This window comes from Gekko japonicus, unplaced genomic scaffold (genome assembly GCF_001447785.1).
Source record: "Gekko japonicus isolate JY-2015 unplaced genomic scaffold, Gekko_japonicus_V1.1 scaffold187, whole genome shotgun sequence".
NCBI lineage: Eukaryota > Metazoa > Chordata > Lepidosauria > Squamata > Gekkonidae > Gekko > Gekko japonicus.
This window is the reverse complement of record NW_015174849.1, coordinates 1,224,478-1,245,700: the sequence shown is the minus strand read 5'-3', so window position 1 is coordinate 1,245,700 and position 21,223 is coordinate 1,224,478. Positions and strand designations below refer to the sequence as shown.

General features: G+C 44.2%; 1 protein-coding gene across 1 annotated transcript in view; it reads right to left on the bottom strand.

The window, feature by feature from the left end:
* Nucleotides 1–21,223, bottom strand: part of BBX (bobby sox homolog (Drosophila)) — a 72,194-nt gene that overhangs the window by 27,497 nt on the left and 23,474 nt on the right. The window contains exon 6 of the mRNA XM_015424530.1: nucleotides 11,501–11,581. Within this exon, the coding sequence (XP_015280016.1) occupies nucleotides 11,501–11,581 (81 nt within the window). The remainder of the gene's footprint in view (nucleotides 1–11,500; nucleotides 11,582–21,223) is intronic.

The following is a 21,223-nucleotide window of genomic DNA, read 5'->3' as shown; positions in this document are numbered from 1 at the left end:
GCCACTGGACTCTACATTTGTTCTACTGCTTCAGATCAACATGGCTGACCACCAGGATCTACTTTCCTTGTGTGTGCATGCTATGCCTGATACTCTGGAACATGGGGTTTCATGCTGAGTTCCAAGGAACCTACATTTCCTTGGAAACGTATTAGGACTCCTTATCAGCAAACGGGTAATACTGTGGACAATCTTCCCTGAAAGATAGCTTCACCAATTATTGCTCATTTAGTTAGGTTTTCAACCCATACTTCTTCCAAGGAATTCAGAGTCGTGCTTCCTACCTCTGTCCTTTTACCTTCACAATAATATGAGGCTGAGATAGGTTCATGGCAGAATGGGGATTTGAACCTGAGTGTCCTTGGTTCCAGTCTCTTTTACCACTATGCCACAAGGCCATAGTGCCACCACTATGACTTGCCACAAGGAAGAGCTTAAGAGAAGTGTGGGACATACTCTATAAAGCACTCTCATTTAAATAGGGCAACAGCTAGTCTGATTAGGCCAAACTGACACCCTTGGCAAGGTGAAAGCATACACCAAACCAAGCCTGCAATACCAGATAATGCCTAGATCCGGGAAATTACAGGCCAGTTAGTCTGACGTCGATACCGGGTAAATTGGTGGAAACCATTATTAAGGAAAGAATTAGTAGGCACATAGATGAACAAAACCTATTGAGGCAGACTCAGCACGGTTTCTGTAAGGGAAGATCTTGTCTCACTAACCTGTTAATGTTCTTTGAGGGGGTGAACAAACATGTGGACAAGGGGGATCCAATAGATATTATTTACCTTGACTTCCAGAAAGCTTTTGATAAAGTTCCTCATCAAAGGCTCCTAAGTAAGCTCAAAAATCATGGGATAGAAGGACAAGTCCTTTTATGGATCAAAAACTGGCTAGTTCATAGAAAACAGAGAGTGAGTGTAGGTGGGCAATTTTCTCAGTGGAGGGTGGTAAGCAGTGGGGTACCGCAGGGATCAGTACTTGGTCCACTGCTTTTTAACTTGTTCATTAATGATTTGGAGATGGGAGTAAGCAGTGAAGTGGCTAAATTTGCGGATGATACAAAGTTGTTCAGGGTGGTGAAAACCAGTGAGGATTGTGAGGCACTCCAAGGGGATCTGTCAAGGATGGGCGAGTGGGCGTCAACATGGCAAATGGGGTTCAATGTGGCCAAGTGCAAGGTGATGCACATTGGAGCCAAAAATCCTAAATATAAATACACATTGATGGGGTCTGAACTGGCAGAGACTGAGCAAGAGAGAGATCTTGGAGTTGTAGTGGATAACTCACTGAAAATGTCGAGACAGTGTGTGACTGCAATAAAGAAGGCCAATGCTATGCTGGGGATTATTAGGAAGGGTATTGAAAACAGATCAGCCAATATAATAATGCCCCTATATAAATCAATGGTGAGACCTCATTTGGAATACTGTGTGCAGTTCTGGGCACCACACCTTAAAAAGGATATTATAGCTTTGGAAAAAGTGCAGAAAAGGGCAACTCGAATGATAAAAGGGTTGGAACACTTTCCCTATGAGGAAAGGTTAAAGCGCTTAGGGCTCTTTAGCTTGGAGAAAAGACGACTGAGGGGTGACATGATCGAGGTTTATAAGATTATGCATGGGAAAGAGCAGGTAAAGAAAGAGGTACTTTTCTCCCTTTCTCACAATACAAGAACTCGTGGGCACTCCATGAAACTGCAGAGCGGTCGGGTTAGAACGGATAAAAGGAAGTACTTCTTCACCCAAAGAGTGATTAACACATGGAATTCACTGCCACAGGAAGTGGTGGGTGCTACAAGCATGGACGGCTTCAAAAGGGAATTAGATAAGCATATGGAGCAGAGGTCCATCAGTGGCTATTAGCCACAAGGTATAGCTAGGGGCTCTGGGGCAAGTGATGCTCTGTCTTCTTGGTGCTTGGGGGGGGGTCAACAGTGGGAGGGCTTCTAATGTCCTGGCCCCACTGCTGGACCTCCTGATGGCACTGGTATTTCTGGCCACTGTGTGACACAGAGTGTTGGACTGGATGGGCCTTTGGCCTGATCCAACATTGGCGTCTCTTATGTTCTTACATGCTAGATGCATATGACATTTCTGAGGGACAAATCAATGTGGAAAGGTCTAAAGACCTGGCATGATGTGGTCCATGGGGTCGCAAAGAGTCAGACTCAACTGTGTGACTGAACAATAACAACAAAAAAACAAGACGTTAAATTTTTTGTTATGGGCCTTGGGGTCCTGATAGTAAAGTGGAATGTATAAATAAATAAATAAATAAATGGTAAGTAAGTAGTTCTGGGATACTGTCTATAAGCCACAGGGATAAATGCTGGTAAAGTAATAGTTCTTTACAAGTACTCAAAGGATTGTTGATAACATGAATTTACTAATAAAACATCTGTTTGTTTCATGCTGTAACTGATATATGCTGTTAATTCCCCTCTTGAAACGTGAATTACAAACTACAGTCTCAGTGCTGCTGTTTTTATGGCCTAGAGTGGAGTTTCTTATGCTCCCTCATTGTGATTCTCCTTAAACTTGAGAAATTCTGTTTCTGCCTCCTCAAGATTCATTAACAAGCAAACAAAGCTGCTGGCATGTGTATTTTTCTTAGGGCAGGTAAAAGAAACAGTAGAAGAGAAACATTTTTTTCCCTAAAATTTGGTCAGGCACACATGCCTCCCTCCTTTCAAACCTTACATAAAATGTGCTTGTGTGTGTGCTTGAGTCAACTGTATGCCACTGGCATAATCAGCAAAACTGATCCAAAGGCTCTATAAATTTTTTTAACGGGAGCGGGGGATCATGCAACAGACCAATGCATAAAGTGACGTGCAAGACTTGCTTTTCTTTTCTTGTGAAAAGTTGCAGCTGACATGGCAACCCTATAGGGTTTTTAAGGCAAGAGATATTCAGAGGTGGTTTGCCATTGCCTGCCTCTGCATAGCAAACCTGGAATTCCTTGGCGGTCTCCCATCGAAGTACTAATCATGGCTGAACCTGCTTAGCTTCTGAGATCTGATGACATCAGACTAGCCTTGGCTGTCCAAACCAGGTCAAATAAAAACAGCAGATTCAATAATAACCAGTTTCTAAGAGGAACAAAACTGTAGCTTTACTTGGAAAATGTTCAAGTGTGTCATAGTCACTAAGGAGGCCCAAAAATAGACTTTAGGAACCATGGGCATAGAAGTAGGGTCTTAATACTCCAGATTAGGAAGGATTTTTGATTGTCTTTAATCCTTTGTGTAGACTTGGGGCTCCTACAATCTAGCCCTGTATCTTCACCTCTTCTGTTAGCGGAATCCCCACATTGTAGTAAAACAAAAGGGAAATGAAATGCTAAGACAGTTTCATCTTTTCCATTAGTTGCTATTCCCTTAGCTGGACTATATATAGTGGCTCTTTAGAACACACATACTCTTTTTTTTTTTAACCAGTTGTTCTGAATAGCAATATCTTGGTAAAATATAAAGTACCCTTAAAGGGGCTCAGTTGTCTATGAATTATTCTAAAGAGCACTTTTCATTATTAGACACTGCTGTTGCAGAGACAGCAGAAGAAGCTTTAGCTGCCTGCACATCTCATTTTTGTGTCACACCCATTAATTTAATGGGCTGTAAGGACAAGATAACAGCAAAGTCTTGTGGTCTTCTGTGTAACAAGGCACTAATGCAGTTTTTCATGTTCCTTGGTGAATCTGTGTAAATAAACCAGGAGGTTATGCTAGTACAACACTGCCACAGATTCCACTCTAATGAAACCACATACTCAAGGCACCTACTGAACAGTTGTCACCTCAACTCAATTTTTGAGCATTATTGCTCTATACTTCATTACAGACCATAAGACTGGGCTGATTCACATCTTACTTTGGCTGCATGGTCTGAATGCTTCTCCAATAATAAGCTCCATGTGAGCATAATGTGATCACTTCCTATGCCAGCCCTCCAAAAAGGACCTAAGAAGCTACACTATACATTCGGTTGCACCTTAAAGACCAACAAGATTTCCAGGGAATAAGCTTCTGAAAGTCAAAGATGCTTTTGAAGGGTGTTTTAACTCTCAGAAGCTTATACTCTGGAAATCTTATTGGCCTTTAAGGTGCTACTGGACCTGAATCCTGCTCTTCTACTGTAGCCCAACATATCTACCCAACTGAAACTATTTACCATGGCAATTGTGTGTACCATGGCAAATGCAGCACTGGCATATGTAAGGGAGAATTGGTTTGTGAGGGAGGATGCTTAACCCAGTTTGCACTTGCCAGTTTTCTCTTGTCAGTTCCACTTCCAGGTTATTCTGACAACCCTGCAAAGATATCAGGCTTATTGTAGACTTGAACATAAGGCAGAAAACATAGGTATTGTACCACATTGACAGGATAAAGCTAGAGATGTGAAGGCCCGGAAAAAAACCGGAAAAATTCAGAAAAAAACCGTTTTTTTCCCGTTTTTTTCCTGAAGCCTTTTTGGTTTTTTTCCAAAAAATTGGAAAAATTGAAAAAAGAAAAGAAAAGAAAAAAAATTGATTATGGAACATTTTATTTTAACATGATGAATAAAAAAACCGGAAAAAACCCGGGTTTTTTTCCGAGCTTCAAAATTTCCGGAAATTTTACATCTCTAGATAAAGCACCTCTTTCCTAACAACCAACTCTCTCCTACCAGTGTAGGGGTTTTTTTTTTGTTCTCATTCTCTACCACATCCCACTTCAGCAAATTGGGACTGGGAAATCTGTGTTTCACTCAAGCCATTTCATTTATCTACTATGATTATATTTTTATTCTGTAATTACGTTGGTTGTCTTTTGGGGGGATTAAGCTGGAACATGTCCGGAGGAGAGTGACGAAGATGATGAGGGGCTTGGAGACCAAGTCTTATGAGGAAATGTTGAAGGAGCTGGGTAAGTTTAGCCTGGAGAGGAGATCACTGAGTGGTGATATGATTACCATCTTCAAGTACTTGAAGGGCTGTCATATAGAGGATGGTACAGATTTGTTTTCTATTGCCCCAGAAAGTTGGACCAGAATCAATGGGTTGAAATTAAATCAGAAGAGTTTTTGACTAAACATCAGGAAGAACTTCCTGACAGAGGGTTCCTCAGTGGAGCAGGCTTCCTCGGGAGGTGGTGGGCTCTCCTTCTTAAGAGATTTTCAAACAGAGGCTAGATGGCCATCTGACAGTAATGCGGATACTGTGAACTTAGGCAAATCATGAGAAGGAGGGCAGGAAGGGTTGCCTCAGTGCTTAGTTCTTGTGGTCCTTTCTTACACGCCCAGGGAAATGCTGATTGCCACTTTGGGATCAGAAAGCAATTTTTCCCCAGGCCGGTTTGGCCAGGGATCCTGGAGGTTTTTTGTTATCTTCTGGGTGTGGAACAGCGGTCACTGGGGGTGTGGAGGGGGAGGTATTTGTGAATTTCCTGGTAGTTGATCATTGGAGATGGCTATATGTACTGGCCTATCTATGTTTTATGTATTGTTTAGATGACTGTTGTATTTTCTAGTTTCGTTTTTGTGTTGTAAACTGAAATAATAAAAAGTCCTTCCTAATCGGCTTCCGGTTTTGGCGCGTTGATGGCAGGCGCGCTCCTCCAAAGCTCTGGAGAGAGCGGCCTGTGACCCAGTGGCAGGAGGAGTCTGGATGGTTCTGGACTCCCCTCGGAGCCCTTGTAGGGGGCTCTCAGCCTGGGGTGCTGGGGGTGCCTCTCCCAAGGCCGAGGCCAAAGGATCGAGGCTCTCCCCTGCCCTTATAAGTACCCGCTGCTGTGGAACCATTCTGGGCCATAAGACAAGCATACCAGACCAGCAAACAACTCACCTGGCAAAAGCAAAAAGACTTTCTCTTACCTGATGAAGCGGAGTGTGAGTAAGATGCCAGCCCAGGTGCCCCCAAGAAAAAGCAGAGGGGGTGGGCTTGAAAATGGCAAAGATTTAAAAGCATTAGAGGGGGCAGAAATGGCGGCGTTTGAGCAGATGGGTGAATTTCATCAGTACAATGCCAGACTGTTAAGGCATTAGAGCAAATAAACTTCTAAAGACTTAAGCGAACTTTTACAAAACATAAACAATGTCTTATTGGGCTGAAAAGATAGCGGCGAAAGCGAAACTTCAACAAGGAACTGCCAGCTAAACACGTCCGGTTTCTAAACCAGAAGTGAACTTTGACTTTGCAGCCATGCTGGATACTGCATTGCGACCTCTGGTGGCTCAGATGACATCAGCAAGACCTTGGAGTCTTCACAAAAACAGCTAAAAGAATCCAACAAAAGAAGTTGAAAAGAAGACTAAAGCAATTGATCAAAGACTGGAAGTTGTGGAAAAAGAAAGATCTTCAGATAAAACTCAACTTTTGCAGCTACAAATGGAAAAATCTTCATACGTGTTGAGATTTCAAAGTGTACCAGAAGACAAATCTGAGAATCTGAAAAAAATCCTTAGTGAAGCGCTTGCACTAGTGACAGGCATTAAGGCAGAAGTATTACAAAGCGAAATGGATATGATCTACCGGACATATTCGGAATTGATTAAGAACAAAACCCTGCCTGGTGAAATATACGTCAGATTCTCTATGAGATCTATGAGAGATGCAATATTGAAAGCAACATCTGGGACTACACTGAAAATCAAAGAAGAAAACATCAGAATACTAAAAGACATTCCATTTGAGATAAGGAAGAAGAGAAAACAATACAAGAGCTTAACCACCTATCTACAGGAAAATTCCACTACCTACCGATGGATACTACCTGAAGGCTTGATGTTCAACTACAAAGGCAAAAAAGAAAAGATTGACTCTTTTACCAAAGTGAAGCAGTTTTTGAAAAGGTACCAGGAACCTAAAGAAGATACAAAGGAGGAGAGGAGATTGGATTTATACCCTGCCCTTCACTAGATGTCTCAGAGCAGCTTTCAAACTCCTTTCCTTTCCCTTCCCCACAACAGACACCCTGTGGTAGGTGGGGCTGAGAGAGCTCTGACAGAAACTGCTCTTTGTCAAGAACAGCTCTTATCAGAGCTATGGCTTGCCCAAGGTCATCTAGCCAGGTGCAAGTGGAGGAGTGGGGAATCAAACTCGGTTCTCCCAGATTAGAGTCCGCGCACTTAACCACTACACCAAAGAACTCAGAGGAAGAAGAAGGAGAACTGGACAGTCCGCATGGCTTGGAAAACCACTAAACATCTGCAGGTGGCAGCTCAGAAGTACAATCTGAATCAGAATTGGGAGCGGCAGCACCCAAACCACCCCGATACGATAAAAGGAAGAAGAGAGGAAGGAAAGGCAGAAAATATCTTAAACTTTAGAAGAAATGTTAGATTACATTATTTAATCTTGCATTGTCAATAATTTCAATTTTCTGCATATCAAAACAATAGAATAAAATTTTTATTCTTAACTTGAATAAGAGAAAAGCTTTGACTTAAGATATTAATTATTATCATATATGGTTGTTGTATAGCTGTAATTTTAGTTAGTGTGTAGTTTTGTAGGATTTCTGTAGAAAATAAAATAAAATTTAAAAAAAAGTCCTTCCTAATCCACAGGATATAACCTTTATAAAAAGAAGAAGAAGAGAATGGATTTATACCACACCCTTCATTCGGAGTCTGAAGAGTAATTTACAAACTCCTTTCCCTTCCCCTCCCCACAACAGACACCCTTGTGAGGTAGGTGGGGCTGAGAGAGCTCTTTCAAGAACTGCCCTTTTAAGGACAGCTCTGATAGAATTGTGGCTTGCCCAAGGTCATCCAGCAGCTGCAAGAGGAGGAGTGAGGAATCAAACCTGGTTTTCCCAGATTAGAGTCCGTGCTCCTAACTACTACACCAAACTGGCTCTCAATCAAAAGGCAATCAAAAATAGGTATTTTTTACTCAAGAAATCTATAGGTGGCTATAGGAGGAATTCTAGTTACTGCATTAAACAAAATGAGTGCACCTTAGAGTGCAATGTGCAGGTGCGGCTATTTGATACTAAGCATCTAATTTCTTTCTTCTTTCTTTTTTTGTGTGCAAAATCTGAAAGGAGAGCTAGACAGAGACTTTAATGTTCTAATGAGAGGGAGGACTCTGTTCTAATATGCTCTTCTCCACCACTAATTCACTGCTTCTTCCTAGGAATTGTTTGACAGGTGGCAAGGCCCAACTCTACTTAGAAGTCAGCTCTTCTGACATTTGAGCCCTTCCTTCAATGAATATCACGGAGTAACTTTAATCAGTGGTCAAAGGAAAAACATCTTGCATATCCTTACAGTCATTCTTATTACTACATTATTCTTCCAGAGCAGAGCTCTTGCAATAGGATAACTACACTTCAAATTAAGGCCTATTTCCAAAGAAGGCTATTGGAGAGAGAAAAAAGATAGGTATAAAAAGGATTTAAAATGCGGGAAAGTGGAAGGACAGATAATGATAAGATTAAAAATGTGTCTCTGTAGAAAGAAAATGTTTGTGAATGAAGAAAAATGAGGAACAGACAAAGGAAGAAGGGTGGGGAAGTAATGTGATTTGTTTGAATATAATGGGATTTGAAGACTGGAAAGGCCAGGCTCTGAAGGCTGAGTTTTTGTACCTGTGTTGACACTTCCCCCTGCTGCTTCATCCTGCAAGAGCCCCTATAAAGAAGCTGCTGTCTTCAGACAGCTGCATAATGGGAACTGACTCTTGGAGAATTCACTTGGAAGGGTCCGAGACTAAGTTTCAAAACCAGAGGCATTCCAGTCAATGTTATGGAGGGTTCACTCTCATCCCTGACCCTCAGGAAATGGCGCATCTACATGCCTTCAAGTAAGGAAGCTGAACCACCAAATACTTTTGGCTCAGGTAATCAATTCTCAAGGAGATCTAATAGAGACTTATGGTTCCAGTGGGCTTTTAAATTTTTTTGTGGTAGGTCTTTTCTACAACAACCAGAGGCTGAGTAACGCCCGAGCGTGTACAGACGTGTTCTGCTTAAGAGTTCACAATGCAGCTTGAGAGTGCCAGGGCTCTGTTTCAATTAGTTGCTATGATTTTTTCCATTTATGGGGCTAGGAAATTTTGAAATTAAATGGTGTTGCTTTTTATCTTTCTTTTGTTATGAATATTATGACGATTACTTCAAAATAAGGAACTTTATATAAGTAAAAAGGTTTTCACACAAACATAAAACAATAGGAGAATCTGAATGTCGAGAACTATAGACTTTTTTGTTTCAAAAGCTTCAATATTGGATTATACTTGTGTAAAACCAATATCTGGCAATCAGCCAGCTGAATTTGCCTCCTTATGCCTCCTCCTCTCATCTGATGCTGGGTAAACTGTTACAAGGATAAAAGAAGCGAGAGAAGAGAAGACGAGATTGGATTTATACCCCACCCTTCACTACCCAAAGGTGTCTCAGAGCGGCTTATAAACTCCTTTCCTTTCCCCTCCCCACAACAGACACCCTGTGAGGTAGGTGGGGCTGAGAGAGCTCTTGACAGAAACTGCTCTTTTTCAAGGACAGCTCTTATCAGAACTACGGCTTGCCCAAGATCATCCAGCCGGGTGCAAGTGGAGGAGTGGGGAATCAAACCCGGTTCTCCCAGATTAGAGTCTGCGCACTTAACCACTACACCAAAACAAAAATGGCACTACTTTAAGTGAAAGAGGACTAAATAGCTAGATTGCTCACATGCTACATTTAAACTGTGTAAAAAACCAGGTTCTGGAGAAAATAAAGAATAATACAGTAGGGGAGAGGAAAGGATTACAAGAGGGAGAATTGGTACAAAATGTACATAAGGAGTATGCAGCAAGATGAAACAGAGTAGACATGGTAGAAGTTTCTTGCAGCTAAAGTTCTAGTTATCAAGTTCAGTTTTTAAATCACCAGTTCTAAGAGGGCAGACATATTTCTATACCCCTTTTTATTCAGACTGACAGCTGCCCTCCAGGATGTCAGGCCAGGGTATCAAGCCATCTCTGTTATCTACAGGAGAGGTCCTCTGTCTCATATTTTAAATAATAAGCAGCAGCATTCAGACTATGGATTTTAGTGCCTCTACTTGCCATTTCTCTATATCCTTTCATTTTTCTCTTCTTTTGTTTATTTCATGTGGAAATTTTTTGGGTTTTTTTTTTACATTGTGTGTGTGTGTGCGTGCACGCATGCACCTGTGCCTGGAAGTCATGGCAACCTCTGCGGCATGGAGGACATTCAGAGAAGCGGCTTGATAGTGTGCCTCTGCCTTCTGGCCCTGGAATTCTTTGGTGGTCTCTCATCCAAATACTTGCCAAGGCCGGCCCTACTTAGCTTCTGAGATCTGACAAGATCAGTTTTGCCTAGGCTCTCCAGGTCAGGGCTCATGCAGAAATTTTTGAGGCTTTATACTTAACGTTTCGGGATAAGTTTTTTGGGAAAGGAACAATTTCATCAGTTGTATTTTCAGTCTTCTTCAGTGTCTTGTTAGAAACTAACTGTATGAGACTATCTGTAGACTTAGAAAAATTAAAACTGAAAAGCTGCTTTGTTCCCCCCCATCTGCATAATTAAATAGGTTACGGCTTATTAAAAAGTTAACTTTATGAGCATCAGCATTACATTTGTTTGATTCAACATTTAATTACTCATATTCCCCATGATGGGAAACCCCACTTTCTGCAGTACATTAATGAATACCATTTTCCCCCTTATTGTCCACCTTCGCGCCTAATATGCTTGGTTTATGTATCTCCCCTGCTTTGCTCTCTTTTGCATCTGGCACTGGGAGCTGCCTCCAAACACAGCGTTTCCATTCAGCTACTGTGGCTAATGACCACTGACACAACCATCCTCTGTGAATCTGCCTAATCCTTACAATAAAGCGATCTTTCTACTCTAGTGGCTATTGCTCCATCTTGTGGCAGCAAATTTGTGTGAAGACTTTGTGTACACTCTCATGGTTTGGAGCCCCTACCCCCAATTTCAGAAGCAGAGAGATGGCTGTGATCATTCAGCCATAAAAGAAAAATTTAAAAACAGAATTCTAGATTAATGCACCTTAAATGCACACTTTACCCTTTAATTAAGGAGAACCTGTTGTTTATGTTTACAGACAGTAAATATCAACATTTCTCACTGTGGTGCTCAGATTTCTTTTGGGTCCTCCACTGTTTCCAAACTCAGTCAGCATAAGTGCTGTAAATTCAACTTTAGTCAATTATTGTCTGGTTCCAGCACTGGGCAGAGGGAGGCCTTAAACTGTAGAGTCCAAAGGCTAAAATCACCTGTCACTGGGAAGTTCCATTTCCTTCATGAAGGAAATGTGCACTTTCACACCACAACTGCTCCTAAGCAAGGTACATAATAAAAACACATTTTCCATATGGACTATTGATTATATACTTCAGACACTTAAACTCAGTATGCTATGCACTTAGTCTGTTACAGCATCAGTATTGCAACGTTTGAAAATTTTGGTGTGAAGTCTGCTCAGTCACATCTCTCTGTATTTCTTCTACAATTTTTCAGAAATTCACAATAGTCATACCTCAGAAAATGAAAATAGTGTAGAATCCTCACTTTCTTTTGCATCTGAAGGGACATCTGGTTGTGATGGGCTTGAAGAGATCTGATTTTTTTTTTAAAAAAATAACACTGAATATTACATTGATGTCAACACAATCCATTTTGTTACTTCATTTGAAATGTCAAAAAGCTTTTCATACTTTTGATTTCTCAGGACACACAGCACTACAGAGAAGTTGTTTTCTTAAGGGACCAGTAAATAGTAAATTGCAAAAAAATACCAACATCACTTCCACTACTAAAATCTGTGGCAGACCTAGCATGACAACCAGAACAAAGAAAGAAGAATTGCAAAGGAACTAGCAAAGAATCTACCATACAGATAACAGCTAAGTCAAAAGCTTTGATCTCATGTGTTGACAGAAAGCAAATTATGCATACAATATGGAATGTTAGTTGCGCAAAGCACTAAACTCGTTCCTTTTCTACCATTCTGAATGAATAGTAGAATGGAATTAAAATTTCCTGATCAAGATATGCAGATATTATTCTGAAGACGCTTATAGCTGGAACAGATTGCACAGATTTCAAATGACCCTTCTTACAAGAAATGACTTTTAAGATAACACCCTTATGATTTTAGTGGCTGATTCTTTTTGAACCCCTGAAACATTCTCATATGATAGCTCAAGATTTTATGCTGCCAATGGTAAATGTGTGGTCAAAGCATTCATTTAGAAGACTGTGATTTTCTGGACTACTCTGAAGAAAATTGAAGGCATGAGCTTGCTAAAGTTACATATTTACATCCCATTTATTTCAACAGGACACATTTCTTATCTTTGCTTTTCTTTGGCTTGACATCTCAAGTTGTATTAAAATAAATGTTAGAATGTATAGAATATTCAGTAAATTCAGGCTAAATAAAATGTATATTACAACTGCATACCCAGTTAAAATTTTTAATTCAGCCAGCAATAAACTTCTAAGTAAACTCTCACCTAATTGCCTGTGGGGAGTTACTATTGCCTGCAGGTGACCAGACAGGAAAGCTCATATAAAATAGAGAGCTGTTTATATTTTTCTTTCATGTCATAGGGTGTGGTAAAATTACTAACATATGTTTGTATGGGACTGTCAGGTTGCCTAAACTATTTACATATCATTAATTTCTGTGAATGTATTTACATTGCAAGGTATGCCACCAAAACAAAGCCATAATAAACAAAAAGTATTTTTAGAACACTTCTGAAATGGTTCACACATTCATAGGTATCCAGGGGAGTGGAATTCTACAGCCTCTTTTATATGCCCATGCTAGGTAAAGGTAAAGGTTCCCTTGCTCGAAAGCCAGTCGAATCCGACTCTAGGGTTGCGGTGCTCATCTCCGTTTCAAAGCCGAAGAGCCAGCGCTGTCCGAAGACGTTTCCGTGGTCATGTGGCCGGCATGACTAAACACCAAGGCGCACGGAACGCTGTTACCTTCCCACCAAAGTGGTACCTATTTATCTACTTGCAATTTCTTGCTTTCGAACTGCTAGGTTGGCAGGAGCTGGAACTAGAGACGGGAGCTCACCCCTTCTTGCGGCACCCGGGTCTTGAACTGCTGAACTACTGACCTTCCACAGCCTGCAGTTCAGCGTCTTAACCACTTGAGCCACTGCAGCTCCACATAATAAACAAATTCAATAACTATATTTGTGCAGAAACAGAAATGGAAATTACCAGTCCGTAACAGGATCCCTGTTTGATCCTTGAATTTGTTAAAAATCTTCGTTATGCTGTATGAAAAAGCAGGTTGGTTACCAGTAACTGGTGATCTTCGAGTGGTCATCTGTGCATTCACACCCATGGGATCTAGTGCACACACACTGGATCGATTGGTGCTGTAGCAAGCTCTTTTAACAGATTTTCACGCCCAGTCCCTCGGGCATGCGCAGGAACCCCACCGCGCATGCCCAGAGGGGTGGGCACAGACATCCCGCCAGTTCCTTCAAACTGCCACAAATCAACCCCTATTAAAAATGTAGAAGCTGAAGGGGAAGGAGGCCGGGTGGTGGGAATGCACAGATGACCACTCGAAGATCACCAGTTACTGGTAAGCAACCTGCTTATCTTCGTCGTGGTCTCTGTGCTTCACACCCATGGGAGATTAGCAAGCAGTAGCCTACCTGGAGGAGAGTGCTGGCAGGTCTTTCACTGCATAGCCGAAGACAGAATGTGACATCCCATGTTGGTATTGGTGTTCGTAAGGACGTCTAGGGCATAGTGCCTAATGAAGGTGTTAGGCGTGGCCCACGTAGTGGCTTTGCAAATGTCCGTCAGCGGCACTCCCTGGAGGAAGGCAGTGGAAGTCGCGACAGCCCTGGTAGAATGAGCCCTGATAGGGCCAGGCAATGGCTGTTTGGCGATCTGGTAACACAGACGGATGAGACCCCCAATCCACTTTGACAGGCGCTGGGCCGTGATGCGAGTGCCCAGACGTGCCGAAGTGTACGAGATGAAAAGTTGTGAGTCCCGCCTAGTTGGGTGTGTTCTATTGAGATAGAACAGGAGAGCCCGCTTCACGTCCAAGGTGTGTAATAATCTGTCCTCCGCTGATGTTGGATTTGGGAAGAAGTCAGGGAGGAAAACCTCTGCCTGCAGGTGGAACTCTGACACCACCTTCGGCAGGAAGGAGGTGTCTGGGATGAGGCGGACTCCATCTGGCAGAAACGACAGGTAAGGTGTATCGTGTCGGAAAGCCAATATTTCTCCAACTCGCCTTGCCGATGTGATAGCAATTAAAAAGGCCGTTTTCAATGCGAGGAGTTTCAGGTCACATGTAGCAAGGGGCTCAAAGGGCTTCCACGTGAGCTGGCGTAGAACTAGAGGAAGGTCCCAGGGAGCGACTGGAGTTTTAACAGGAGGATAGAGGTGTAACAAACCCTTTAAAAATCGTTTGGAAATCGGATGTGAAAACAAAGTGCATCCGTCAACTGGAACATGGTAGGCCAAGAGAGCGGCCAAATAAACTCTTAATGATGAATGGGAAAGTCCCGAATCAGCCAAGGAGAGGAGGAATTGGAAAACTCTTTCGAGACCCACTGAGGTGGCTCAAGGGGCGTCATCACCAAGGGAAGAACAGAACCTTCACCATTTATAATTGTAAGACCTCCGCGTAGTAGGCTTCCTGGAATTCAAGAGGATGTTCACTACGCGGGAGGAGAAGCCGGTTTGGAAATTGCGGTATGTCGTGATGTAGGATGGGGGAGTTGGAGAGAAGGAGGAGGTCCTGAGCCGGAGGGAACTGATGATAACTGTGATAACTCCAGGACCGTTGAAAACCAAGGTTGTCTCGGCCACCATAGGGTTATTAAGATACAGTCCGCGGCATCTTTGAGAATTTTAGGGACCACTCTAAGAAGCAGAGGTGGTGGTGGGGAACAGGTAAAGAAGTCCCGAGGACCAAGGGTAAAGGAGATTACCCTTGAGATTGTGGGTCCTTGCCTCCTCGACTGCAGAACAGAGGATACTTTTTGTTGTTTCTGTTTGCAAAGACATCGACTTGGGGAACTCCCCACTTGTGGAAGAGTGGGAGGAGGTATGTTGGGTTCATTCCCCACTCGTGAAGGCTGAGTCCTGCTCGACTTAGATGGTCTGCCTGCACGTTCATGCATCCTGGAATGTGAGTGGTTACAAGGAATATGTTGTTGCCGATGCAAAACTCCCACAGCTGAATGGCGAGGGTGCAGAGTCGTAGGGAAACAGTGCCTCTTTGTCTGTTGACATAGGAAAGTGCAATGGTATTGTCCGTGAGGACCGTGACACATTTTCCCTTGATTAAAGGGAGGAAACTGGTGACAGCGTGTTGTATAGCGAGGAGTTCTAGAAAGTTTATGTGTTGCTCCCTCGTCTGTGTGTTCCACTTGTCTCCAACAGAGAGGCCCATGGAGTGTGCACCCCATCCCGTCAGGGAAGCATCCGTTGTAATGGTGATCTCGGGTGACGGAGGGTGGAGGGGCGCTCCCTGAAGGATATTTGAAGGGACAGTCCACCAAAGTAAAGAGTCCTGTATGCTGGGAAGAGGGGATAGGATGACATTGCGCACGTTTTCCGACTGGTTAAGAGAACATAAGAGACGCCAATGTTGGATCAGGCCAAAGGCCCATCCAGTCCAACACTCTGTGTCACACAGTGGCCAGAAATACCAGTGCCATCAGGAGGTCCACCAGTGGGGCCAGGACATTAGAAGCCCTCCCACTGTTGACCCCCCCCAAGCACCAAGAAGACAGAGCATCACTTGCCCCAGAGCCCCTAGCTATACCTTGTGGCTAATAGCCACTGATGGACCTCTGCTCCATATGCTTATCTAATTCCCTTTTGAAGCTGTCCATGCTTGTAGCACCCACCACTTCCTGTGGCAGTGAATTCCATGTGTTAATCACTCTTTGGGTGAAGAAGTACTTCCTTTTATCCGTTCTAACCCGTTCTAACCCGTTCTAACCCGGTTGTAGTTGTGGATGAACCAGAGTTGTAAAGGATGGATTTTGAGTCTGGCGAAAACGAGAACTGACGTAGTTGCAGCCATGAGGCCTAACAGCCTCTGAATTAGGAAGGCAGTGACGGAGGGTTGGGTACGGACAACGGTGGCTAGGGAAATTATATCTGCTGCCCTGTTGTGTGGCAGGTAAACCATGCATGTCGCTGAATCCAGTATTGCGCCGATGTATTGTATTCTCTGGACCGGATACAAGTGAGACTTTTGTTGATTGACTCGTAGGCCCTGGTTGTCTGGTAAAGCCAGGGTTTGCGCTACCAGAAGCCAATCGTCTATAAACGGGTAGATGGAAATTCCCCGGAGATGGAGGAAAGCTGCAACCACAATCATAGTCTTTGTGAAGACCCTTGGGGCGCTGGATAGGCCAAATGGAAGGGCCGTATACTGGTAGTGCTGTTGACCAATCGCAAAGCGTAGGTATTGGCGGTGGAAGGTGTGGATAGTAAGGTGGAAATATGCGTCTTGGAGATCAGGGTGGCCATCCAGATGTGTCTCCGGAGCAATGGCATGATCTGTTGTAGGGACACTATGCGGAAGTGGTGGTAGGTCACAAAACGGTTCAGTTCCCTTAGATCTAATATGGGTCGAACGCCTCCGTCTCTCTTCGGGACTGTGAAGTATCGGGAATAAAATCCTGTCCCTTGGAGGTGTGGTGGTACCTGTTCAATGGCTCCCTTCTGCAGAAGGATGGACACCTCCTCGAGGAGAGGTGGGGAAGGGGGCGTGGAGATGACGACTGGAGTATTGGGGTTCTGGTGGAACTGAATTTTGTAGCCTCAGGTTAAGATGGAGAGCACCCACTCGTCCGAGGTGATGAGACGCCAGGCATGAAGAAAGGCAAACAGACGGGTAGGAGCTGACTCAGTGACAGGGAAGTCAAAAACCCTGCTTGGAGGGTTTTGACTGTTTGGTGCGGGAAGCTTGCTGCCCTGAACCGAATTTTGGTTTCTGAAAACTGGGTTTTTGGCCTCCCGAAGACGCTCGTGGTCTCCATCGTGTGTCTGGAGACTGATGAGTTGGTGTACACCTCTGCCAGGACCTCGACCAGGTGCGAGGACGGTATTGTTGTTTTGCAGAGGATGAGACTCCTAGAGCTCGAGAAGCTTTTATGCTTTTATCTAACTCCTGTAGAGTAGAATCAGTGGTAGCGTTGAAAAGCCCCAGGCCATCGAAAGGGAGATCTTCCACATAAGATCTAGTATCTATAGGGAGGTTAGTGTTGCGGAGCCAGGAATGTCTTCTGAGAGCTATTGCAGAGGCCATCGTTCTAGAAGACGCCTCGAGGACATGTTTGGTAGTGTTGAGCTGCTGTTTTGCCAACACCATGCCTTCTTTTTGTATGACTCTGGCTGCTTGAAGTTTATCGTCTGGGAGGTGGCTGAGTAGTTCTGAGAACCTTTCCCAGAGAGTGTATTGATACCTGTTCATACAGGCCAGGTAATTAGTTGCCTTGACTCCCAATGCTCCCGTGGAGTAAAAGCGCCTGCTGAAGGCATCTAATTTCTTTCCTTCCTTGTCAGAAGGTGCGGAATGCATCCTCTTGGATTTGGAGGAAGATGTAATTACTATAGAGTTTGGCTGAGGGTGTGAGAATAGGAATTCGGCATCTGCCTCTTGTATCCTGTACATATGGTCCAGTCGCCTTGTGGACATAGGAGCAGACGAAGGTTTTAGCCATGGTGCCTTCGCTGCCTGCAGAAGGACGGAAGACATGGGCAATGCCAAGGTGGAAGAGGTATCTAACTGAACTATATCATAAACTGCATCAGTTGCCTGTGGATGCTGCTGGACGACAGAGAGGCCTAAAGAGCGGGTCATTCTTTTGACTAGATCTGTGTAGGATGTAAGGTTGTCGGATGGGGATACGGGTAAGTCCTCAGCGACATCCTGGTTTGGAGATGTATAGTCAGGAGAGGTATGAGCTTCAGAAGCCTCCGTATCTGAGTCCTCTTCAATGAAGTCAGAGGAGTCTTGTGGTATTTGGACCGAAGTGTCCTGTTGACAAGTTGTTTGGATGACAGGGATGACCGGGGTTAGATTGACCAGAGGGTTGACAGGACGACTTGGTTCCAGAGTATGGTGGGAAGGATCGACTATAGGAGGACGCGGCAGAGATGCTGAAGGTTTCGACTTGTGGGGCGATCTTGACCTATAAACAGAGTGGGACGAGTAGCGATCCCAATTGGAATAGCCCGCCGGAGTCAACCAGGGCATGGATGGTGGATAAGCCCCGTATAGGTACCTCAACTGTCATTGATCCCACGACATTGGTGGTGGTGGGGGCAGGAAGACTCTTGGGGAGCGACTTCTGGACCGCGGACGTCTGGGAGACAAAGCAGCACCCCGTCTGTGAGAGCCGTCCCTGTAGTCTCGGTTGTCGATATCAACAGATTGATCATGCAGACGTGGAGGGTGACGCTGCGTGTCGCATGAAGTATATTGGTTCTGATGTGGATCAATGTCGGGAGCTTCCGATACCGTCGATGTCGACAACGGGGAAGGAGACGGAGACGGCTCTGCATCCATTTGATGACTTAGGAGCTCTACTGTTTCGATGTCGGAGTAAGGATGCTCCGTTTGGTGGACAGGGGAGTCCAAAACATGGATGGTCGGTATCGGTGGAGGGACTTGGGCCTCCGATATCGATACTGCCGTTGGAGCGGGAGACACTTTAGGGGCATCACCCAGTGCAGACACCGCTTCCTTCCCCTTCTTCGCCACCTTCAGGGGCTTGGAGGTGCCCTTCTTAGCGGACTTGTGATCTTTACTTGCCTTAGCCTTCTTTTTGACTGGTGTGGAAGCGGACGATTGTGCCTTCGATGTCGAGAGCTTCGGTGTCGGGCGGTCGACATTGGAGGCAGGTCTCGATGCCAGAGCTGTCGATGTAGACGGTCTCTCCTCCATCGATGAGGCAGGAGCAAGGGCCGATTCAAGCAGCGCCACTTTAAGGCACACAGCGCGTTTTTTTCTCATTTGGTTGGAGAAACGCGCACAGTGATGACAGGACTCTGGCTGGTGAGACTCTCCGAGGCAAAAAATGCAGAGGGTATGACGTTCGGGTGGAGCAAGTTTGCTACCGCAAACCTTGCACCTATTAAAAAATCCCCACTTCTTCTCCATCCAAGAAAAGAAGAAGAGGGAATGTTTGGGGGAGGGGTAGCCCGAAGGCCTGAGGTAAATTCCCCCTCAGTAGAAAGCAAAAAAAATTTTTTTTTTAAAAAACTGTTTAAGAAGAAGAAACAACCAAAAATTAATTAAAAGAAAATTTGGAAATAATTCCTAAGAGCTGTGAGGCGAAAGCTAACAGTGAATCGATTGGACCGACGAAGAAGAGGTCTACTTAACATGGCGGTAAGAAAGGAACTGGTGGGATGTCCGCGCCCACCCCTCTGGGCATGCGTGTTTGGGTTCCTGCGCATGCCCAAGGGACTGGGCGCGAAAATCCGTTAAAAGAGCTTGCTACAGATAGAATGGTAATGAAATTATGGATTAAGGATCTAGAATACGAAATCGACTGGGAGGACTGGTTTAAGATTTGGAAAGCCAATATTAGAATTACCAGATCTATGACCTTTAAAGAGAATATATATAAAGTGATAAACAGATGGTACTTATATACAGTGAAGCTAGCTAAATTTAATTGGTTATTGACAAACACCTGCTGGAAGTGTAAACAACATATTGGATCTTATTATCATATGTGGTGGTCCTGTATTAAAGCACAATCCTTCTGGAAAATGATTCAAAAAAGTATTCAAGATATAATATTAACCCCGATACCTTTTAAACCAGAAGTATTCTTGCTGAATCTAGTCCCAGAGTCATTTGTAAAAACTGATAAAATAATAATATGTGTGACTTCGGCTAGAATATTGTATGCGAGATATTGGAAATTAGATGCTACAAGGGGTGGACCCACGATACTCGCGGGACGGAGGCAGAGGAAGCAGCAGGAGGAAGTAAGTACCCCCATCCCGCTGTTTCCCCGTGTCCTCCACCCCTCTGCCTCTCCCCCCCCCGCGCCCGACTCCAAACCGAGGCCCGGGAGGCTGCAGCCGCCCGGGCCTCGCTGTTCCCCGGCCGCCCGCCCGGGGGTGGCAGCGGTGGTGGTGGCTTCCCCCCCGGCTCCGAGCCGAGCCGCTCAGCCCTCGCCAGTCTGCCCCCCCTCCCGGCTCGCCGCTTCCCTTCCAAGTGGCAGCGGCTGCAGCCTCGGTCGCAGAGCGTTCCGTGCGCATGTGCACGGAACGCTCTGGCACTTTCAGGGGGATTTAAACATCCCCCCGAAATTTGGAGGGAAAACTCTATGGTTTTCCCTCGGATGGTCGTGGCCCCACCCCCAGCGTGCCCGGCGTGGTCGTGTCACTTCCGGGTGACGGGGTTGCGGCACGCGCTTGCTCCAGGAACAAGCTGGGAGCCCCCCGCTCCAGCAGCAGGTAAGACTTGGCAACCCTACAAGTTGGGCATCCCTTGGGCCAGGGCCTGCCAGGAGGTATTGATTGAAAGAACATAAAATTAAATGTTAAAAATTGATAAATTGTTAAATGTAGTAGAAATGAACAGATTGACATTTATCTTAAAAAATAAAGAAGGGCAAGAGTTCGAAGAGACTTGGTCAAAACTGTATAACTGAATGAAAATTTTAACCAAAGGTTAAATATGTATATTACTTAGTAGTATTGTTTGTAAAGAAGAACTGTGGTTGATTCTGTATTTAAATTAGGTTACAAGCGCTTGATGGTATATGTTTGAAAATTAAAAAAAAAAATGGGAAAAAAGAGCTTGCTACAGCACTGATAGATCCAGCGCGTGCGCACTAGATCACATGGGTGTGAAGCACAGAGACCACGTTGAAGAATTTTATTTATTTATTACATTTCTACCCCGCTTTCCCAGCCAAGGCCAGTTCAGTGCAGCTTACATAAGACTGACATACAGTTTACAATAAAACATAAAATATAAATTAATTTACTGCTCACCCTCTAACTATATGTGTGGACTGGTAATTTCCATTTCTGTTTCTGTCTTGATTCTAATTGGCCCTTCCCTGGCATCTAAACCCTCACCTCCACCCTCTCTCTTCTGAGATGTAATGGTTGAAGAAATACTGTTTTGGTATATTTGAAGGAGTGTGCTTGCACATGGACACTTATACCTAATGTAGCAGGCTTTATCTACAACTTATTGAAACTCCATTGACTTTAATGG